At 38.1% G+C, this 24085-nt stretch overlaps 1 protein-coding gene and 1 pseudogene across 4 annotated transcripts in view; one reads left to right on the forward strand and one right to left on the reverse strand.

Moving 5' to 3' along the window:
* The window catches only part of TRIM33 (tripartite motif containing 33), a 124118-nt gene that overhangs the window by 29013 nt on the left and 71020 nt on the right, over positions 1-24085 (forward strand). For all 4 annotated transcript variants that reach the window (XM_012500551.2, XM_030824795.1, XM_030824796.1 and 1 more), the window contains exon 2: positions 23497-23615. In XM_012500551.2, coding sequence (XP_012356005.2) covers positions 23497-23615 — 119 coding nt within the window. The remainder of the gene's footprint in view (positions 1-23496; positions 23616-24085) is intronic.
* LOC105738421 lies at positions 14236-15289 on the reverse strand (annotated as a pseudogene).

The raw sequence follows: 24085 nt of genomic DNA on the forward strand, positions 1-24085 counted from the left end.
TGTATCCCATGGGAGGAAAAAAAAAACTATATATATATATATATTTTTTTTCTTTTTGTTTGTTTTTGTTTGTTTTTTTGTTTTTTTTTTTTTTTGATACAGAGTCTCACTCTGTTGCCCAGGCTGGAGTGCAGTGGCACGATCTCAGCTCACTGCAACCTCTGCCACCCAGTTTCAAGCGATTCTCCTGGCTCAGCCTCCTGAGTAGCTGGGATTACAGGCGTCTGCCACCGCACCCAACTAATTTTTATAGTTTTAGTAGAGACGGGGTTTCACCATCTTGGCCAGGCTGGTCTTGAACCCCTGACCTCGTGATCCACTGCTTCGGCCTCCCAAAGTGCTAGGATTACAGGCATGAGCCACCACATCTGGCCTATAGTTTTAATTTTGTGTTTGGTTCATTTACATTTATAATTGTTACATGTATCTGATGTATTGATTCTTTAACATATAAAATGCTTCATTTTACTTAGTAATATGCTTTGAGAATCTTTTCTTCTTCTTTCTTTCTTTTTTGGAGACAGAGTCTCACTCTGTTGCCCAGGCTGCAGTGCAGTGGCGTGATCTTGGCTTACTGCAACCTCTGTCTCCTGGGGTTCAAGCCATTCTCCTGTCTCAGTCTCCTGAGTAGCTGGGATTACAGGCATGCGCCACCACACCTGGCTAATTTTTGTATTTTTAGTAGAGACAGGGTTTCACCATGTTGACCAGACTGGTCTCGAACTCCTGACCCCAAGAATCTTTTTTTTTCTGATGTTAGTGTGACTACTCCAGCTGTCTTAAGGCAACAGCTTTCATGATTTTATCTTCTCCTCTCCTTTTACTTTAACCCTATTTATGTCTTTGAATCTAAAAATGTTTCTTTCAGAGGATATATAGGCGGATTTTGCTTTTTATCCAGTTTGACAATCTCTTCTTTTCATTGGAGTGTTTACTCAGTGATATAGTTGGATTTAGGTATGCCATTTTGCTAATTGTTTTCCATGTGTCATTTTTGTTCTTTTCCTTCTTTACTGAGACTTTTATGTTAACCAATATTTTTAGTGTACCTTAAAATTTTCTTTGATTTAGTTTTTGTTTTAGTTGTAACTCTTGCAATTATGATATATCTTTAACACCACAAGTCACTTCAGGACGATACTACCTTCATTTTGTTAAAATATAGCAACTTTGTTCCACTGTAGCTCCATTTCTATCTTTTGTACAGTTATTGTCATGATTGTTAGATTTATATAGTCTGGTTTTATTTCCTGTCATCCTGACAGACTTCCTTTAGAATTTTTTGTGGTACAAATATATGCTAAGTGTGACTTTCTCTCAAATTTTGTTTACCTGTGGCTGTCTTTATTTTACCTTCATTTTTGAAGGATATTTTTGTTGCACATACAATTCTTGGTTTGTAATCTATACTTTGAATATGTCATTTCATTGCTTCCTGGCCTCCATATTTTTAATGAAAAGTCAGATGTTGATGGATTGGTTTCCTTGATGAATTGTTTTTCTCCTGGTTTTCAGCAGTTTGACTGTGATGTGTTTGGTTTGGTTTATTTTGTGTTTATTTTGTTTGTGGTTCTCTCCCCTTTTTGAATCTGCAGATTAATGTATTTCATCAGGTTTGACATTTTCCACCATTATTTCTTCAAACATTTTTTCTATTTCTTTGCTCTTATGTCCTGTGACTTTTATTACATTTATGTTGGGAGCTTGACATTGTTCTACTGGTTTCTGAGGATCTGTTCTTTTCTCGTCAGTCTTTTTTCGTCTCTGATTTTTTTGATTGGATTGAAATTAAATTTTAATTTATCCATCTACAAGTTCACTCAAATCTTTTTTTTTTTTTTTTTTTTTTTTTTTTTTAGATAGAGTTTCACTCTTGTTGCCCAGGCTGAAGTGCGATGGTGCAACCTTGGCTCACTGCAAACTTCTGCCTCTCGGGTTCCAGCAGTTCTCCTCCTCAGCCTCTGGAGTAGCTGGGATTACAGGTGCCCACCATCACGCCTGGCTAATTTTTTGTATTTTTAGTAGAGACAGAGTTTCACATGTTGGCCAGGCTGGTCTCGAACTCCTGACCTCAGGCGATCCACCTACCTTTGCCTCCCAAAGTGCTGGGATTACAGGAATGAGCCACCACACCCGGCCTTAAGTGTATTGTTGAAGCCCAGATACGTAGTGAATTTTTTATTTTGCATGTACTTTTAATCTGTGTGGGTTCTTTTTATAGTTCTCTCTTGAGACTTCTTATTTGTTGAGGCTTTGCCATATTATTTTATTATTTGAACACTGGTTCCTTTTTATTCTTTGAAAATATTTATAATAGTTGCTTTGAAATCTTTGTTTTTATTCTCACTTGGCCTTTAATTTTTTTAGGGCTTTCTTGTGTCTCCATTTGATATGTGCAGTGTCCCAATTAGCCATGTCTGTATAGACAGTTGATCTTAGCCCTTCTGTGACTCTCATTTCAAGTTTCTTTGTATTAATGTGGTTGGTCTGCTGCTTGCTCTGTGACCCCCAACCCAGGTATAGCAAAACCTGTTCTTTCCAAACAGATACTAATTTATAGCTGGCAAATCTCATGTTTTCGCATTCACCTCTCTCCCCAATTGATTCTGCCATGTGTGACAGCAAAGCTGCTGTTTTCATGGTCAGCCCCATTCCAGTAAAACTACTGATTTTTCAGACCAGACTTTTGGAGTAAATGGGAATCGTGGGAGCATCCTCAAGCAAGAGGGTCAGTGCCTGTCATTGCTTTTACCTGAAACTTTAGCAGTCTTTGTAGAATAAGTGTGTCTCATTTTGCATGACAGTAGTTGATTCCCTGTGGTCTGAATTTGTTGTTTTTTTTTCTTTTTGACAGTTTTTTACAGTTTTATACTTTGTCTTTGAAGAGAGGATTTGCTTTCCCTTGTGCCATTATTGAAAGTGGTCCAGCTGTTAATTTTTTTTGTACCTTCATTTTGTTGTAAACTTATCTTTTAAATTTTAGTAGTCTTAAAAAGTAAGTGGCATCTCAGCTATCCTGCGTTTTCTAGAACTGCAGTGTCCTGTACCATAGCAACTAGTCACTGGTGGTGATTTAACTTTTAGTTATCTAAAATGAAATTTTAAAATTTAGTTTGTTGGTTCCACCAGCCATTTTCTAAGTGCTCAGTGGCCAGTGTTGTATTGAGTACTGCATTGAACAGTGCACTTACAGCACGTATCCATTATTGCAGAAAATTCTATTACACAGTGATGCTCTGAAATCTTTGAGACGAATAGTAACTTGTAATAATAGCTTACATTTTGTGAGCACTTAGTGTGTGTCACATTTTATATGTATAAACATGTAGTCTTCCCAACAACCTTTGAGGTAGGTACTGTTATCCCTATTTTGCAAATGGGAAACTAAGACTCAAAGATAAAGGAATTAACACAAAGATTAAGGAATTAGCAGCTCTGAAGGGGTTGAGATTTAAATCTGTGTAGTCTGGCTCCAGAATCTGTGCCATTAATAATTTTGTATATTGCCTCTTTAGTAAATGATATGCCTGTTTTCTGAGTTAAATAGAGAAGTGGTTTTTTTTTCTTTCCCTTTAAGGTTTTGCTAGCTTTAAATGCTATTTAATATTTTGGTAAATGATTCTTTCATATTTAGGTTGTTTGCTTCTCTTTTTTAGTGTTCTCACTAAAAATGTCTGAATTTTATCATACGCCACTTTAACATCTGTTTATATAACCATATAGTTTTCTCCTTCAGTTGTTTTGATACGATTAGTTTGTTAAATTTCTTTCCGTTGAATAATCCTTGAATTCCTGGTAAACCTTATTGATCATAATATTCTTTTGACAGATTGACAGAATGTTTGCTAATATTTCATTTAGAAATGTAGAGTCAATACGCTGGAGTGGTCTGCAGTTTTCTTCTTTTGAATTGCCTTTGGTAGGTTTTAATAGTAAAGCAGTGTTGGGCTCTATAAAATGAATTCGGATTTTTACTCTTTTGTTCTAGATTGGTTCAAATAATAATGGAATGCTAGTTTGTTCTTTAAGCATTACTCTCTTGTATAACTATCTGGATTTTGTATTTTTTTTTAAATGGCAACTTCTTCTAATCTTTGTATGCTAATATGTCTATTCAAGTTTAATTCTTGTTTTGCTTTTGATGAATCATATTTTACTAGAAAATTGTCCATTTATGCTAGATTTTAATATTGCTTGCTTTAGAGTTACATGGAGTATTTTCTGATATAGGTTTAGTAATCTTTTAAAATTTTTTTGCTTTCTCTGTTTTCATTCTCTATGTTTTTTTTCTCTTCGTTAGATTCCTAAAGATTTTACTTTTTTCTCAAAAAATTATTTTTAGGTAATCAGTTTTGTTTTCAGTACTGTATATATTTCAGCTTTTATATTTAATTCTGTTCTCATACTTTTGTTTTTTAAAAAATTTGTCAAGGAAAGAACTAAGTTCTATTAGTTTTATTTTTAAACATTTAAGTCTACAGATAGAAATAATAGAGTTGAGTATGAACTGTTTCTGCTGCGTTTTTTTCCAGATAGCTTGTAATTTTAGTTTTGATTTCCAGATGGAATCCATTTTTATTTTGGGTTGTGTGTAGTGATGTTTTTATTTACTTTCACTTTGTAAAGTTTTAAACTTTTATAGGATGTGGACTGTAAAATTCAGTATCTTTTTAATTGAAAGGTTTTTTTTGTTCTTATTTGTTTTTGGTAGCTGAATACAAGATCAAATTTTGTAAATATTACACAGACATACCAAAAAATGTATATATTCTATTCCAGGAATATATAATAAATAGCTCTGAAATTATTTCATCCATTCTTTTATGTTTTGTTTTTTTATACCTCACTTGAAAACGGTACTTCTATGTTTGCATGATCTCTTTTATTTTAATAATTTTTCCTTATTATCATTTTGAGACAGAGCCTCTCTCTGTCACCCTGGCTGGAGTGCAGTGGTGTGAACATGGCTAACTGCAGCTTCCACCTCCCGGGCTCAAGCAGTCCTGCCTGAGCCTCGCATGTAGCTGGGACCACATATGCACATCTACACGCTGAGCTACTTTTTAAAGTTTTTCTAGAGATGGGGTCTTGCTTTGTTGCCTAGGCTGGATCCTTTTATTTATTTAGTTGTTGTTTTTGTTTATAGATTTCTTTTGAAATTATTTTCATGCTGTTTTTTCTTGGTCATACTAAGTGGCATTCTCTTTTGCTTTGTTAAACATTTATTATTATTTTTATTTTAGGATGAGTCTTGCTCTGTTGCCCAGGCTGGACTGCAGTGGCGCCATCTTGGCTCACTGCAAGCCCTGCCTCCGGGTTCACGCCATTCTCCTGCCTCAGCCCTCCGAGTAGCTGGGACTACAGGTGCCTGCCACCACGCCTGGCTAATTTTTTTTTGTATTTTTGGTAGAAACAGGGTTTCACCATGTTAGCCAGGATGGTCTCGATCTCCTGACCTCATGATCTGCTTGCCTCGGCCTCCCAAAGTGCTGGGATTACAGGCATGGGCCACCGCGCCTGGCCTAAGACTTATCCTTTATTACTGTTTTTTAGCAATTTGATTATGATGTGCTTTGCATGGTTTTATTTAGAAGTGCTATCTTCAGAGATTATTGTGGTTCTTCATCTTTGGCTTATAGTTTTTATTAAAGTTGGAAAACTTGATGATTAGTTCTTAAAGTATATTTCTCATTGTTTTTATTTCTTCTTCTGGGAATTCAGTTACACATATATTAGACCACTTGATAATTGTCCCACAGGTAGTGAGCCTCTCTTTTGTTTTGTGGGAGGGCATATTTTGTTCATCTTCATGTTCATTTCTGTTTGTCTCCCTTCAGTTTTGCCAGATTTTTCTTCATGTATTTTGAAGCTGTCTTGTTACGTACACATATGCATATAACTGTATCTTCTTGAGAATGGATATCTTTATTATTATACAAATTTTGCTCTTGTCTCTAATGATTATTTTTGTGTAAGCGTCTATTTTATCTGATATTAGAATAGCCACTCCTGCTTTTTTTTTTTTTTTTTGAGATAGAGCTTTTGCTCCTGTTGCCCAGGCTAGAGTACAGTGGTGGGATCTCGGCTCACCACAACCTCCACCTCCTGGGTTCAAGCAATTCTCCTGCCTCAGCCTCCTGAGTAGCTGGGATTACAGGCATGCGCCACCACACCCAGCTAATTCTTGTATTTTTAGTAGAGACAGGGTTTCTCCATGTTGGTCAGGCTTGTCTTGAACTCCCTACCTCAGGTGATCTGCTCGCCTTGGCCTCTTGGCCTTCCAAAGTGCTGAGATTACAGGCATGAGCCAGTGCCCCTGGCCTTTTTTTTTTTTTTTTAAATAGAGACAAGGTCTTGCTCAGTCACCCAGGCTACAGTAGAGTGGCATGATCCTAGCTCACTGCAGCCTTGAACTCCTGGGCTCAAGCAATCCTCCTGCTTCAGCCTCTTAAGTAACTGTGCCTGCAGGCAAATACCACCCCATCTGGTTTAATTTTTTTTTTTTTTTAATTTGTAGAAATGGGGCCTTGCTGTGCCACCCAGGCTGGTTTTGAACTCCTGGCCTCAAGTGATCCTCCCATCTCAGCCCAAAGTGCTGGGATTACAGGTGTGAGCCACCATACCAAGACTCCAGCTCTTACGTAACTACGGTTTCCATGATTTGACTTTCTTTTTTCTTTCATCCTGTATGTGTCTTTGATTTACGGTGTGTTTCTGGGCTGAGTGCAGTGATGTATGCCTGTAATCCCAGCACTTTGGGAGGTTGAAGTGGGAGGATTGCTTGAGGCCAGGAGATTGAGACCCACCTGGGTAACATAGTGAGACCCTATCTCTACAAAAATTTTAAGTAAATTAGCTGAGTGTGATGGTGTATGCCTGTAGTCCTAACTACTTGGGAGGCTGAGGCAGGAGGACTGCTTAAGCCCAGGAGGTTGAGGCTGCAGTGAGCGCCACTGCACTCCAGCCTGGGCTACAGAGACTATATCTGGAAAAAATAAATTAAGTGTGTCTCTGGTAAACAGTATATAGTTAATTGTATCTGCTCTTTATTTTCATTGGGGTACTTAATTCATTCTCATTTACTATCATTGATATGGTTAGATCTATGTTGATTGTTTTGCTCTTTGTTTTCTGTATAGCTCATGTATTTATTGTTGTTCATTGGTTCCTCGTTATGTTAGATATGAGTTCTAAATTTCTCTTCAAAGAATCAATGTCAGTATGTTCAATTCTTTGCCTTCTACTTTTAAACTTCCTCATAAAGCAATCTTTTTCGATCTCGTGCTCCACCCTTACTCATTCCGATTACCTGCTCCACCCTGACTCATTCCAATTACCTGCTTCACCCTGACTCATTCCGATTACCTGCTCCGCCCTGACTCATTCTCCACCCTGATTCATTCCTATTTCCTGCTCTGCCATAACCATTTTTCCTGCCAAACCACTCACCCTGTCACTCTCTTTAAAGTAGCTAGTCGGAATTAGTTTAGCCTGTGTGATCTAACCCTCACCAATAGGGGAATGACACAGCAGCAGGGGCCATGTGCGTCAGGAGTAAGAACCCCTTCCCCTCCCTTGTCCAGGTGTGCGCTCACCATTGCTCCATCTGTGAGGGTGCACCCTTCCATAGAAGTAAATCACCTTGCTGAGAAGAAAAAAAGAAAATTTTATGTTTGAGTGCTATTTATTTTACAGCACCGAAACTTTATTTGTAACACTTATTTGCCTTCTTTTGCATTACATACATGTTTTCTGGTGTATCATTTTAATTCCTTCATTGATGTTTTTACTGTGATTTTTGAGTTGATTTCTTAGTGATTACAGTATGCATATTAATTTATCACGGTCTACTTCAAATTACTATTAACTTGACTTCAGTAAAATGCAGAACCTTTGCTCCAGTGTGGCTCTCTTCCTCCCTCCGCCCTCCACCTCTGGCTTTGTGTAATTGTTATGTATGTTACATCTATGTGTTATAAACTCAGCAATACTGTGCTGAGTTTATACAGTTCTTTATACTTTTATGGTTTTTGAAGAAGAGAAGAAAGGAAAAATATATTTGTAGATTTTCTTACGTTAATTAGCCTGCATTTATTTACCATTTGTAGTACTCTTTAATTGCTGTGGATTCCACTTATGGTTTGGTGGCATGTTCTTGTTCTATCTAGTTCTATCTTGTTCTATCTAGTATACCTCCATTCCCTCTCCTGTTCTTTCTGCTATTATTATCTGAAGCACTTTTCGTTTAAATAATTTAAGAAAGTGAAAAAGTAGGTTTATATGTGTTAGACATTTACCTATATGATTAACCTTACAAGTGCTCTTTCTTTATATCCGTTTGATACGATCTTTGGTGTCACTTCCTTTAAATCTGGAGAATTTTCGTTAGCGTGTTTTGTAAGGCAGGTTGACTAGCAATGAATTGTTGTGGGAAGTCAGGGACCCTGAACGGAGGGACCGGCTGAAGCCATGGCAGAAGAATATAAATTGTGAAGATTTCATGGACATTTATTAGTTCCCCAAATTAATACTTTTATAATTTCTTATGCCTGTCCTTACTGCAGTCTCTGAACATAAATTGTAAGATTTAATGGACATTTAACACTTCCCCAGTCAATATTCTTGTGATTTCCTATGCCTGTCTTTAATCTCTTAATCCCGTCATCTTCGTAAGCTGAGGATGAATGTCACCTCAGGACCCTGTGATGATTGTGTTAACTGCACAAATCGTTTAAACAATATGAAATCTGGGCACCTTGAAAAAAGAAAAGGATAACAGCAATGTTCAGGGAACAAGAGAGATAACCTTAAAATCTGGCTGCCTGTGGGCCAGGCAGAACAGAGCCATATTTCTCTTCTTTCAAAAGCAAATAGGAGAAATATTGCTGAATTCTTTTTCTCAGCAAGGAACATCCCTGAGAAGGAGAATGCGTTCCCAAGGGGAGGTCTTTAAAATGGCCGCTTTGGGAACGTCTGTCTGTTATGGTTGTAGATAAAGGATGAAATAAGCCCCAGTCTCCTGTAGCACTCCCAGGTTTATTAGGACAAGGAAATTCCCGCCTAATAAATTTTGATCAGACTGGTTGTCTACTCTCAAACCCTGTCTCCTGATAAGATGTTATCAGTGACAGTGGGTGCCCAAAACTTCATTAGCAATTTTAATTTCGCCCCAGTCCTGTGATCTCGCCCTGCCTCCATTTGCCTTGTGATATTTTATTACTTTGTGAAGCATGTGATCTCTGTGACCCACACCCTATTCGTACACTGCCTCCCCTTTTGAAAATCACTAATAAAAACTTGCTGGTTTTATGGCTCGGGGCATCACGGAACCTGCCGACATGTGATGTCTCCCCCGGATACCCAGCTTTAAAATTTCTCTTTTGTATTCTTTCCCTTTATTTCTCAGACCGGCTGACACTTAGGGAAAATAGAAAAGGACCCACTTGAAATATCGGGGGCTGAATTTCCCCCGATAATGAATTCTGCCAGTCTATGTTTATCTGAGTATGTCCTCATTTAATTTTCATTTTTGCAGGTTAGTTTTGATGGATATAGAATTCTTGGTTGGCAGTGTTTTGTTTTATTTTTTTCTTACATTTTTAAATTGGTTTCCACTTAGGCCAAGTTACTGAAGTTCTTAAATTGATATAGGCAGAATTTTAAAAACTACTTCAAATTATGTCATTCTACTTGTTAAATATGAGTTCTAAGTTTCTCTTCAGGTAATCAATATGTCAGTATGTTCAATTCTTTGCCTTCTACTTTTAAACTTAACTTCCTCGTAAAACAACCTTTTTCAATCACCTGCTCCACCTTGACTCATTCCAATCACCTGTTCTACCCTAATTCATTCTGATTACCTGCTCCACCCTATCTCATTCTAATTACCTGCTCCACCCTGACTCATTCCAATTACCTGCTCCACCCTGACTCATTCTGATTACCTGCTCCACCCTGACTCATTCTCCACCCTGACTCATTCCAATTTCCTGCTCTGCCATAACCATTTTTCCTGCCAAACCACTCACCCCGTCACTCTCTTTAAAGTAGCCAGTCGGAATTAGTTTAGCCTGTGTGATCTAACCCTCACCAATAGGGGAATGACACAGCAGCAGGGGCCATGTGTGTCAGGAATAAGAACCCCTTCCCCTCCCTTGTCCAGGTGTGCGCTCACCATTGGTCCATCTGTGAGGGTGCATTCTTCTATAAAAGTAAATTGCCTTGCTGAGGAAAAAAAAAAATTTTTTTTTTTTTTTTTTTTTTTTGAGACGGAGTTGCTCTGGCGCCCAGGCTGGAGTGTAGTGGCGTGATCTCGGCTCACTGCAAGCTCCACCTCCCGGGTTCATGCCATTCTCCTGCCTCAGCCTCCCGAGTAGCTGGGACTACAGGCGCCTGCCACCACACCCAGCCAATTTTTTGTATTTTTAGTAGAGATGGGGTTTCACCATGTTAGCCAGGATGGTCTCGATCTCCTGACCTCATGATTTGCCCGCCTTGGCCTCCAAAAAAAGAAAATTTTATATTCGAGTGCTATTTCTTTTGGGGAACCAAAACTTTATTTATAACACACTGCCTTCTGAATTTTTTTTTTTTGTTTCTGCTCAGCTCATTGTTAATCATATTGTTCCCAGGTATGTCATGAGTTATTTTTCTCCTACTCTTTTCAAAATTTTCTTGTCTTTGACTTTTAACAGTTTAATTGTAACCGTGTATATCTTTAAAGTTAAGTTCATGCTTGTGAATTTTTATAAGAGCCACAAAGGCCTTCCTCCGTGTTTTGTTTTTGTTTTTTTTTTTTCATTTTTGAGACAGGCTCTCACTGTCCCCCAGTGGCCCAGTCACTGCTCACTGCAGCTTGACCTCACAGCCTCAGGTGATGCTCCCACCTCAGCCTCCTGAGTAGCTGGGATTACAGGCAGGCGCCACCATGCCTGGCTAATTTTTATTTTTGTAGACACAGGGTCTCGCCATGTTGTCCAGGCTGATCTCAAACTCCTAGACTGAAGTGATCTGCCCGCCTCTGGCTCCCAAAGTGTTGGGATTACAGGCATGAGCCACAGCATCTGGCCACCTCTGTATTTTGTTTTCAATCACTTTATTATGAAATGAAATACACCGTTATAAAATATTTTCTGTTTTGATAATTCTTAAAAATTCCACTTGAAAAATTTTCTGCTTGAACCACAATATTGTTCCTTAATTAGCAGTTATTTCACTTTGGGGAACTGGTCATTTTAAAAATTTTATTTCTTAGAGTTATTTGGATTATGCTCATATATGTTGTCAGTAAAATATTTAATTTTTGGAATTTAAGAAAATTGCAGCCAGGTTACATGATTAATGTGGACATAGGAAAACAAAATACTTTTATGTTTCTAAGTTTAAAAATTTTATTCATATATTCAGTGTTTGGGATGCGTAAGTGTTCACATTTTAGGAAGGCAAGATGGTACTTAAGTTTCTAGCATCGTCTGTGGTCGTACTCTGTAATCAAATGCCTTAATATTTCTGCAGCAATATTTACACCAAATAGCGTAACTAAAGATATATATAGCTTTATGCCAGTTCAGGTCCGGTTTTTTTCAGTAAATGTGTTTTGTGGCTAAACATACCATAATTTTCTGTATTTCAAAAACTGGATAAGGAAGTGTGAGCTTGACAACCATTAAATTTTTTATAAAATAACATGTTTTCCATTTTTATTTTGCCTTTTGTTTGTGGCTACTATCCTGCATAAATTGCATAATTTGTTTTGACAGTTTGTGGACTGTGTCCTTCATTGTTGCACAGTATTCCCACTATTCCTATTTAATGCTTTTTTAACTTTTACTTAGGTTTATCTAATGCTAATATTCTTCCTGTTTGTTTTTGGTTTGTTTTGCTTTTCGTTTTGTTTTGTTTTTTTGCAGTTGCTGCTGTATGTTTGTTTATCCTTTTCTTTTTCAATAGGTATGTCTTAAAGTTTCATTAGTAGCAGACTACTAATTTGCTTCTTAGGATTACCATTCTTCAGGTCTTCTAATTTTTTTAACATGGAAATTGTGTTTATTTAAATTTAGCAGGGCATTTTTTTTTTTTTTTTTTTTTTTTTTTGAGACAGAGTCTTGCTCTGTCGCCAGGCTGGAGTGCAGTGGCATGATCTTGGCTCACTGCAGTCTCCGCCTCCTGGGTTCAAGCAATTCTCCTGCCTCAGCCTCCCGAGCAGCTGGGACTACAGGTGCATGCCACCACACCCAGCTAATTTTTGTATTTTTAGTAGAGTTTGACCGTATTGGCCAGGATGGTCTTGATCTCTTGACTTTGGGATCTGCCCACCTCGGCCTTCCAAATTGCTGGGATTACAGGTGGGAGCCACCATGCCCAGTCTGATTTGCTTTCTTATCATTCATATGCTCACTGGACTATCACTTTTAATTTCCTTCAAGAACTTTGCAGGCTGGGCGCAGTGGCTCATGTCTGTAGTCCCAACACTTTGAGAGGCCTGTGTGGGAGGATTGCTTGGGCCCAGGAGTTCGAGACCAGCCTGGACAACAATATGAGACCCCGTCTTTACAAAAAATCAAAAAATTAGTTGGGCATGGTGGCATGAGCCTGTGGTCCCCACTACATGGGAGGCTGAGGTAGGAGTCACTTGAGCCCAGGAAATTGAAGCTTCAGCGAGCAGTGTTCATGCCATTGCACTCCAGCCTGGGCGATAGAGCAAGACCCTATCTCAAACAAAACAAAACAAAACTTTTTCTTTGCATTCACAACTAGGCTAACTGGCACAAGAGGCCTAGCATTGGCCTGTCTTGGCTTTTGACATGCCTTCTCACTAAGCTTAACAATTTCTAGCTTTTTAAAATTTAATGTAGGAGATGTTTGACTTTTTGTTGTTGTTGTTTTTGTTATTGACCAAATCCTGCTGAATCGATTCTTCTTTTCAGTTGGACACTTTGAGGCCATTGTAGGGTTATTTATTGGCCTAATTGCAATATTGTTTGGTCTCAGGCATTAGGGTAGCCTGAGAAAGGGAGAGACAGGGAATGGCCAGTCAGTGAAGGAGTCAGAATACATTTATTGATAAAGTTTGCTGTTTTCATTGGGTGCAGTTTGTGGGGCCTCAAAACAATTACAGTAGTAACATGAAAGATCAGAAATCACAGGTCACCATAATAGATAAATAATAATTTATAAGTTAGGAATATTGCAAAAGTTAACAAAATGTAACAGACGCACAGTGAGCACACATTGTAGGAAAAATGGCGTCTACTAATTTGGTTAATGCAGGGTTGCCACAAACCTTCAATTTATAAAAGCTCAGCATCTGTGAAGTGGTATAAAGCTAAATGCAGTAAAACAAGATATTCCTGTATATCTTCAAGAATATAAGAAGCCCTAAGAATACCAACAAGCTTTATGATAATAGATATTAGTTATACTTAGTTTATTATAAGATATTAGTGTTCTTCGTATATGATTGTATGTGCACATATGTGGCCAAGTATGACTATGACTTCACCATAAGCCAGCTTCATTCTTAAGTGATAAAATTAACTTTGGAAATACTTACTGACGTTCTATAAATATATGTTACTCTATGATATTATTTTATAGGATTTAAGCCATTTTTATTATAAATTATTTCAGTTACTTTCTGTATCGTATCTGCAAGTTTTCCCTGTATAAAGCAGCATTCTTCTTTTTTCTCCCTCTGTTGACAGGTCATTTTGTCTCTTTTCTTCATTGCCAAGTTTTTTGTAAGAGTGGGCAACATATTCAGCATTTCACATCTTCAGCTCCCCATACTCATGCTAATGTCTGTCTGCCGCTACCTCCATTGCTATAAAATTTCTTTAGTAAAGATTAGTGACCTGTTGCTCCAGAACATAGTTACTGTTTTTTGCCATCATTCCTTTTGGCAAATACATATTGCTTTCTAGGTCTCTGTTTTTTAAATTTAATTTTCTTGCACTGTTACAAGAACTAATTTATCTTACAGATGCCAGTGAATAATTTTGAAAAACACTTCCTTACCCCGTATCACATCTCTCTGACAGAGAGAGAAGAGGCAATGATTATGTCAACAGTTTGAACAGTGGCATCTTGCAAGAGTTTCAGACCAGCCGACCACTCATCAAAGAACTTGGCAGCTTTTCAATCCTGTTTTTTTAATACAACAGTATATCCCTTCTGATGACAAACCTGTCCCGCCAAATCTCCACAACACATATTGTAAAATCAGTGATTGGCAAATTAGTTAGCTTTGGCATGGATCTGTGCTTGTTTGCCCATGACAGCCTGGAAACTGGTTTTGTACTTGCAACAGAGTGTCAACAATAAGTTGCTCACTGTAAGAAGGAGAGTTGAGTCTCCTTCTGCAGGTTTGTGTCCAGTGATCAGCATGTGTAAAAAGTATTCCTTAATATATCTTCTGAAGACTTTTTCTGTTTCTGTTGGAATCTTCTTTGATTACAAGTTGGTTATTACCGTCTGTAGAACCACTTGGACCCAATTCAGCCAACAAAAATGCGAGATGTTTGGGCTGATGATGTAATAGTTTACAGATATCTGTAAAGTTGACAAAGTAAGTTTTCTTGGTTCCTACTCAAATGACCTGTAGAGGTTTGATGACAAATTTCCTTTTCAGCAACCACATCTGGATTCTTTTCCCTCGTGGTGTTGAACATTTGCTTCAGTAGCTCCTTATAAGTGTATCTGAGACTGCCCTAGCAGGGCCTCTGTGATTACTGAATGAGATACCGTTGTCTTTTTTGCTGTCTTCATCTTCTAGAACTTTGTCTTTCTCTAGTATTTCATCCTCATCTGGGAACTTGACATTCTTCTTTTTCTTCTTTTTATTGCCAAGCATGATATTAAGGTCATTCTCTGGTTCAGCTGGTTCTTGAATATCTTTTCAATCTTAAGATCCTTTACACCTTCTTCAGCTTCATCAATATCAAATATCTTTTTTGTTTTTTTCTTTTGATTAAAGAAGTTCAAGTCATCTAGATCATCAGAAGCACCTTTTTCCCTACTGTTCTCCTCATCAGCTTCCAATTCTTTGTCCCCAGTTGGCTCTGGCTCCACTTGTTTTGTTTCTAAGGGCTGGGTCTCCTCTGTTTGGGTGTCCCCTTCCTCCTCTAACTAAAGGACTGCTGCTGCTGAGTTTACTTCTTGGTCATAGTAGGATCAAAAATCATCTCATCCCCAGACATGGCTGCAGCTCGAATGGGCTAGGCACAGACTGGAAGTCAGACAGATCCGCCCTAGCCCCCAGCAGCAGCGCTGCTCCTGCTGTTACCTCTCCCACCACTGCACTCTCTAGCCCCTTATTAATGTGTGCACATAGGGTGGGAATAGAGATAGGTGCACGGTGGAGAGAGGAACTAGACTTAGGCATGGTTGTACTTCTCCAGTTTGAGGTTTCTGGCACCACTTGACAATCTTTTTCCCTCCAGCTTCTTTTTCCCATTCTTTGGATAATTCATTCCAGTCTTTCAACACTTAACTCACAGGACTCTCTCTTATCATTTGGACTGGGCTCTGACTTAAGTAATTAGAGGCTGTAGGTATAAATTCTCTCAACTCACCTCTCTATATGAAAATATATCCGTAATTTTTCATTATTTTCTAAGGGAAAGGAGAGTGGTGTTGATGACCAAAGCTTTGGAGTGACTGCTTGAGAATATTGGAAAGAGAAGCTAGGGCCAAATGAAAAGATTGTTAGGTCATGCTAAGAGTCAGCTGACTTTAAGCACATTATGTAATTTTAAAAGTAAATTGGTACAGTGGTAACAAGTTAATCATAAATGGTTAATGGAAAAGTAGTTGATCCCTGCTTGACTCGTGTTTGTTTCAGTTACACAGACAGGTACGTATTTGTGTCCTGGCCTTTGATGTAAAGTGTACTTCTTGTAGTTTGCAGTTGAAAATGTTTGAAAGCTGTCTCCTAAATTTGAGAGCTCTTTTTCTTCTGCCTGACTTGTAAATATTGGTGTAACAAGGGTTATTGTCCTTGATAATATTCTTCCTCAGCAGTCATAACTGCACTTCACATTTGAGTTATTTACATGCTGGTAGCTCCCTCCACACCCTTCAGCTCCAGAAATATGCTAGTTAAACACCATCTATCCAAAACTTACTCATTACGTTTCTGGCTAAAACACTTTTTCCTCATTTTGAGTAGTTATGTAATTATCTATGCATTACCCACACCAGGAACTTGGGAATCATCTAGAATTTCTAATTTGTTTCTTCATTGTAACTCTTAGTACACCTTCATCATACAGTCATTTATTAAGTCCAATTGATACTCTGATTTATCCTCTGCATTTCCTTTAATACTGCCTTAGTTTAGTCTCTTTTGTTACTGATAGACCAGCGTTTAAATTAGAGAAATAGTTTGGCATAGTTCTTAAGAGCATGAGCCGTAGACACAGACATGTTAGTTTCAGATCTTGGCATTTACATCACCACGTGACCTTCAGAATGTTTCTTGATTTCTCCGAACCTCAATTTTTTCACCTTTAATGTGGGGATAGTAATAGAACCTACTTTACAGGGCTGCTATGAGAACTAAATACACTTATACATATAAACTTCTTAAAGAGTTAACTGATCTGGCCGGGCGTGGTGGCTCACGCCTGTAATCCCAGCACTTGGGGAGGCCAAGGCAAGCAGATCACCTGAGGTCGGGAGTTCGACGCCAGCCTGACTAACATGGAGAAACCCTGTCTCTAATAAAAATACAAAATTAGCTGGGCGTGGTGGCGCATGCCTGTAATCCCAGCTACTCCGGGGGGCTGAGGCAGGAGAACAGCTTGAACCTGGGAGGCAGAGGTTGCGGTGAGCTGAGATAGTGCCATTGCACTCCAGCCTGGGTAACAAGAGTCCATCTAAAAAAAAAACTCAATCTCAAAAAAGAAAAAAAAAGAGTTAACTGATCTTATAGTAAGTAATGCATATTTAGATGCAATTTTTTTATGAATAGAGCCTGTCCTCAGCACAGCCCTCATTCTCAAATGGACAGATTAAAGTTCTTATTTGAGTGAGGACGGACGTGCAGGGAAGAGCAAAGTTGGGTTGGGAAACATCAGGCAAGGGACGTGGCATAACAGAGAGTTCCCACATCCCTAGTAGTTTTATGAGCCAAGCTGAAAAAATGACATCAACTAACAGATTCTTAGAATTCTTGTCTGTATTTTAGAACATTGTTCTCAAAAAGTATAGCCCACAAAGCTGCAATGTCAGCATGGCACTGAACTTAGTCTCTGAAATTTATTATTGGCTAGGTGAGCAGGGTTGCACAGATTATTTTACTTTACAACAACTTGACTGTATTTCATGTGATTCAACTTCCAGGTCCTCAATTACTATGTTGTGTTATGGCAAGGTTTTACTTTTTTTTTTTGAGACCGAGTCACTGTCTCCCAGACTGGAGCGCAGTGGTGCAGTCTTGGCTCACTGAAAGCTCCACCTCCCGGGTTCACACCATTCTCCTGCCTCAGCCTCCCAAGTAGCTGGGACTACAGGCACCCGCCACCACGCCCAGCTAATTTTTTTTGTATTTTTAGTAGAGACGGGGTTTCACCATGTTAGCCAGGATTGTCTCGATCTCCTGACCTTGTGATCTGCCCGCCTTAGCCTCCCAAAGTGCTGGGATTACAGGCGTGAGCCACTGCACCTGGCCTTAATGTATTTTTGATTGACATTTTATACCTTAATTTTTCTTTCATATTGTAATTAAAATGACTCTTTAAAACTTTAATTGTAGTGTAACAAGCTATTGTAGTTTGATGTTTTGATTTCATCATTTTAAAATCTCCCAAACTGATATTTATATATCTTTATATTTACTTTTAGGCCATGCGTGTTTAGTAACAACTTTTATTGTTACCTTTGCTAGTTGCTTTTTGCTTCTCACATCTAAATATGTTTCCATTTTCTTAAATATTAGGTTGAACTGTATAAAGTTGCCATATTTGCAAGTCATAAGTGGTTTAATATTGGCAATTTTCTATAGTTTGACTTTATGCTTTACTAGTTCTTATAGAAATGGGCAATACTCATGTCTGAAAATTTTTTTTTTTTGCTTTTACTCTTGAGTAAAAGTTTTTTAGGTTATTGAATTCTAGATTGACTTTTCCTTTCCCTCAATGCTTTGAAGATACTACTCCTGTTATCTTTTGGTATTGCCTTTTACTGGTGAGGTCTGCTGTCAGCATGATTGTCTTCTATAACTGTAATTTTTGTTTTCATTCTAGTAGTTAAGAGTTTCTTCTCTATCTTTGTTTCTTAGTTTTCTTATAGTATATCTAGCTGTTATTTCTGTTTGTCCCACTCAGGACTTGGCTTACAGTCTGAGGGCTCATTTCTTTGAAAATTCTCATTCATTATGTCTTTAAATAGCATCTCTATTGCTTATCTTCCATTAACTTTTATTTGACTTATGGTAGAGCTTCTCATTTAGTTCTTTAGTTTTCTTACCTTCTCTTTTGCAGTGTCCATTTTTTTCTTTTATCTGTACAAATTCTGTATTATTTCTTTCGTATCTATATTCTCTCTTGATAATTTTCAGTTATCTTTTGCTTACCATTTAACCTGTTTTGAGCTTATTCGGTGCTATTTTATTTCTCTATTTCTTTTTCAGATCTACCCAGTTTCATAGATTGTTTGGCCCTTTATCACTCTGAACAATTTCATACATATTTGAAATCTTTCAGACTGCTTTATTTATTTATTTATTTAAAATCTGTGGTTTCTAGGTTGTTACTTCTTGGTTTATTGTGTTGACTCACACTGAGATGTTGGGTTTGCTCATGTGCATGGAAGTTTTATTGTGTGAGCCTGTCTTCAGTGGGAGTCCTTGTTGTGCTCTGGATTGGGAGGTGTTCTCATGAGATGGTTTTGTGTTTGTAAGGTTACAGACGACTTTTTTTATTAGTTTCTTGACTTGGCATTTCTGTATCCTGTACAGATGGTACGGATTTTGGTTATATATTTATATCTATGCATACAGCTTTTTTGGGGTTCTCTAGGACCGACAAGGGTTTCAGGCTGTAGGACAGTAAAAGCCCGCTTCATGCTCTGCTCCATGCTTTATGAAGGGAGTTCATAGATTGTTTGGGAGTTCCATGCTTTATGAAGGGGTTGAGTTTCACCTTTTAAACTTTGTTTTCCTGTTCCCAACAGTGGTACTGTAATAACTCCTGTGACCCACATGCATCAGTTCCTCACCACGTGGGCTTTGAGTTTTCTTTTTGTTTCTGGCACTTCACAATATTTTCTTCTTCCTTCCAGGGTTAATTAAGTATTTTTCAAAATACACTTTTAATTTGTTATGTTTTAGCCATTTCTGTATTTGAGTTCAGGGAATCAGTTGGTCTTTCCACACCTGCTTAATCACTCATCTTGAATGGAAGTCCACCAGTCAACTTACTGAAACTAAATTCCACTTAACATTGTAAAGACAAACTACTTTGTAGACTTGTGTATTTTAGCCTTTTAGAAGAATCTCATTTCCCACTGACCCCTCATACCCAAATAAAAATGTTAGTAAATTTACATTTAAAAGAAACTAATTCAATAAGTATGAATGGGTCTCTTAGAACTTGAGCTTTGAATTGATGAAATCAGTTCTAGGGACATTATGCATAAAACTGGTCAGTAGCTTTGGTTTTAGAGTCTGGGTGTCAGTTTTTTTGTATAGTGATCAGAACTCTTCATAGCGACTAGTACTGAGTGATTAAGTCTGGAGCACACTCATCTGATATACACTACTTATAAGGGGAATACATACTCAAATGTAAAGTGGCTCTCATTTTTATTTTTATTTATTATTATTTTTTGAGATAGGGTCTCACTCTGTTGCCCAGGCTGGAGTACAGTGGTGTAATCTCAGCTCACTGCAGACTCTGCCTCCTGGGCTCAAGCAATCTTCCCACCTCAGCCTCCCAAGTAGCTGGGGCTACAGGCGCACACCACCATGCCTGGCTCATTTTTGTCTTTTTAGTAGAGATGGGGTGTTGCCATGTTGCCCAGGCTGGTCTTGAACTCCTGGGCTCAAGCCATCTGCCTGCCTTGGCCTCCCAAAATGTTGGGATTACGGGTGTGAGCCACTATACTTGGCCAGCTCTCATTTTTAGAGCAGATATTTATGTAATTTTAAGATTTATTGATAAATACAGAAGCAGATAGCAACAAGATCCCTAAAGAACCTTCAACTCTTGTTTTGGGGGTAAGACACCCTGGCTACTGAGTAATCCGTCAGAGGTAAGTAGTCAGTATAGGAGTGGGATTTGCTGATGTCTGTAGACTTGCATGTATTCCCTTGTGTCTCTTTGGGACTTCTTCATGCCTTGTGGCTGAATTCCAAGCTTCTCTGAAATTTTTTTCAGCAAGTAAGTCTTAACTCAGGTGTATCTTGTCATTCCTGTGTACTATGGACTGGGTTTCTTCTGCATTGTTGAATTATTCTTTTTCATCTAAATTTGCTAAAGTTGCTTGTGTACTGATATATGTGCCTTGCTCCTTCCTTCACCCTCATTTTTTGGATCTTGTGTTAATCCTCTAAATTCCTTAATATCATTTTAGTGGGGATTTAGACTTAAGAAGAAGATGAATTTTTGTCTTCATAAGCTGTGATGTCAGCCGGCTAGATTGAGTTGGAAATTTATAAGAATCTGAGAATTAACTTGTTGAGTTTCAGAAAGTGTAACATAGAGCTGTATGGAATAATTTATTTACACAGAATGGATACTTTCAGAACGTTGAATCTTGCTTAGAACATAGAATGTCTCTCCATCTTTTGTGTCTTTCAACAAAAATATTCCTTCATTTAGATGTTGCAAATTTCTCATTAATTTTCTCAGTATTTTACATAGATGTAATTATATACATATGGATAGAAGGAAAGATAGATATATTTTCTGCTATCTTTTGTAGCCTCCTATTCTTTTTTCTTATAATTTGTAAACTTGTACTTGCTATTATCAGTTTCCTTCTTTCTTAGTTGAGTTGGGGGTCCCCCAAGATTGGCTTCAGGAACAGTAATCCACCAGAAGGACCCATAGGATTGAGAAAATTTTTTATATTATGGTCACATTTTATTATAGTTGAAGACATTATAGTTGAAAGATACAGATTAAAATCAGCAAAGAGAAAAGGTACATGATGCAAAGTCCAAGAGAAAGCAGACCCATGCTTTCAGATGTCCCCAGCAACAATGTGGGACAATACACTGGGAGTTTGCCAAGTAGGGAATCTCACCTGAGCCTTGGTGTCTAAGTTTTGGAGATCAGTCTCATTGCCACGCAGCCCCCACAGGACTGGTAATCAGCTACTTGGACACCAGTGCACCCAGAGGTCAAACATGGTATGGCTTAAAGCCTCAGGTATACAAAAATACTCTTATCAGGCAGAATTTTCCACGGGCTCAGAGGTCATCTCCCAGGAACCTGTAAAGGGCCAGTCCTGAAGACAGGCCTTTCTTAAGTAGGAATGTGCAGCGTTTGAGCAACCCAGGCCTACCAAGTAAACCCTTTCTTGCACACTAGTATATTCATGTTCGTTCTTCAAGACCCTATTAAGTGTTATCTTTTTGGTGAAAATTTAACTGATTCACTCTAAGAAGAGTTAGTTGCTCTCATATCTTTGTCTCTACAGTTACTTATACTTATCTTCTTTGTAGTTTTATATAATACACTTTCTCAAGAGGTTTTTAAGTCATGCTTTCCCAAATGTGAAAATATTTTTCCTTTTCCCCTTTCTTTTCACTTTACTATTTCTCCCTTTGGTTTGAAAAATTGTTTTTGTGTTTCCTTTGACCAAGATCTTTTTATTTATTTATTTATTTATTTATGTTTTTGAGACCAAGTCTCTATCACCCAAGCTGGAGTGCAGTGGCGTGATCTCAGCTCACTGCAACCCTCGCCTCCTGGGTTCAGGCGATTCTCCTGTCGCCCTCCTGAGTAGCTGGGGCTACAGGCGTGTGCCACCACACCCGGCTGACTTTTTTTTAATTTTTGGTAGAGACAGGGTTTCACCATGTTAGCCAGGATGGTCTCGATCTCCTGACCTCATGATCTACCCGCCTCGGCCTCCCGAAGTGCTGGGATTACAGGTGTGAGCCACCGCGCCCGGCTCTTTTTATTTATTTTTATACCATGTTTTTGGTAAAATAAAGAGGAAGTATTGATAAGGACAGTATTTTGTTTTAAATATATAACAGTAGTTATTTTTAAATTTTAATTATTTTATTTTAAAATTAGAGATGGCATCTCACTATGTTGTCCAGGCTGGCCTCAAACTCCTGGGCTCAAGTGATCGTCCCACTCCCAAAGTGTTGGGATTACAGGCATGAGCCACCTCACCCTTCTTTTAGAATGATAATTTTAATTATGTTTTCATTTTCCATCAGAATAACTATATAAGGTACTACAGTTTATGTACTACACAACTCGTGGGGACTTGGTTTATATCCCAGTCTTTGGTGCTTTCTGTAGTTGTGTACATTATAAACTATAAAAATTATATACTAATATAGAATCCTTCTTGAAGGTGTGGATTGTGTCATTTATGCTGTATCCTCTATTTCATGGCTGACATGTAGTCAGTTTGTTATGTTGACTCTGGTGCTGTTTTTAGTTATTTAGCCTCTATGTGTTACCTCAACAGTTTATCCATTCTGATAAGTCCTAGAACACTAGCAGGTGAAAGTACAGATGATCTTTCTTCTCATAATAGCATGTATTCAAGTATCTCTAACCAAGTCAGAATTTATAAGATGATAGATTGTATATTAGTTTTCTGTTGCTGCTGTAACAAAATTACCACAAACTTGGTGTCTTAAAACAGCACCTGTCTTACTGTTTTACCATTATGGAGGCCAGCAGTTTGAAATCCCTTTCATTGGGCTAAAGTCAAAAGTGGTGGCAGGACTGGTTCCTTCTGGTGGCTCTGGGAGAAAATCCATTTCCTTGTCTCTTTCAGCTTCTAGTGGTTGCCTGTCTTTCTTGGCCTCTGGCTTCTTCCTTCATCTGTAAAGCGCATCACTCTACTCCCTGCGTCCATTGTTATTATAATTGCCTTCCACTCTTCTGTAGTCTTATTTTCTTCTTCCTCCCCCTGATAAGGTCACTTGATCACGTTTAGGACCCGCTGGACAAACCATCTCCAGAGCCTTAATCACATCTGTAAAGTCCCTTTTACCATGTAAATTAATATTCATAGTTTACAAAGATCAGGATCTGGATTTCTTTTGGGGCAATTATTCAGCTAACCACATATTGTAATGAGGAAGCACTTCTTGGGAGGCATCATAATGCTTGTTTTTTCTTTTCCTAAATAGAGTATCACTTTTACCCAAATGGAATAACTCGCTGGGTTATTTTACTGAACTCTTGATGCTCATTTCTTTGGTCTTCTCTGTGATGAATTAATGTTTCCATATGGACATTATGCACAATTTCTTTATTCCTGAAGAATATTTTAAAATGTTGTTATTTTATGTTGTAGTTGGTGTAATACGGTGCCCAGTATGCCGCCAAGAATGCAGACAGATAGACCTTGTGGATAATTATTTTGTGAAAGACACATCTGAAGCTCCTAGCAGTTCTGATGAAAAATCAGAACAGGTATGCTTCTCAATTTTTCTTTATATTCCTATCTTGATATCAAACTGTAAATTATAAGAAAAACATGTTTGGATAGTTAAGTAATTTAGGGTGGTTCTGCTACGGATTCCTGTTTCAAATAGAAAGTTAAAGATAGCTTTCTTATATACTCTCAAACTTAGTTAAATGAGACTAAAGCTATTACTTAAAATATGATGCTCTTGATTTTAATCCCACATCATGTATCACTTTTTTCATAAATAAAGAAGCCTGGGACACAGTAGATAGACAAAAAAAAAAAAAGTCAAATTTGGGCCAGGCATGGTGGCTCACGCCTGTTATCGCAGCACTTAGGGAGGCTGAGGTGTGAGGATTGCTTGAGCCCTGGAATTGGAGACCAGCTTGGGCAACATAGTGAGACCCCCATCTGTACAAAAAATAAAAATACTAGCCGGGCGTGGTGGCGTGCGCCTTTAGTCCCAGCTACTTGG

The sequence above is a fragment of the Nomascus leucogenys genome, chromosome 12 (genome assembly GCF_006542625.1).
Source record: "Nomascus leucogenys isolate Asia chromosome 12, Asia_NLE_v1, whole genome shotgun sequence".
NCBI classification, from domain to species: domain Eukaryota; kingdom Metazoa; phylum Chordata; class Mammalia; order Primates; family Hylobatidae; genus Nomascus; species Nomascus leucogenys.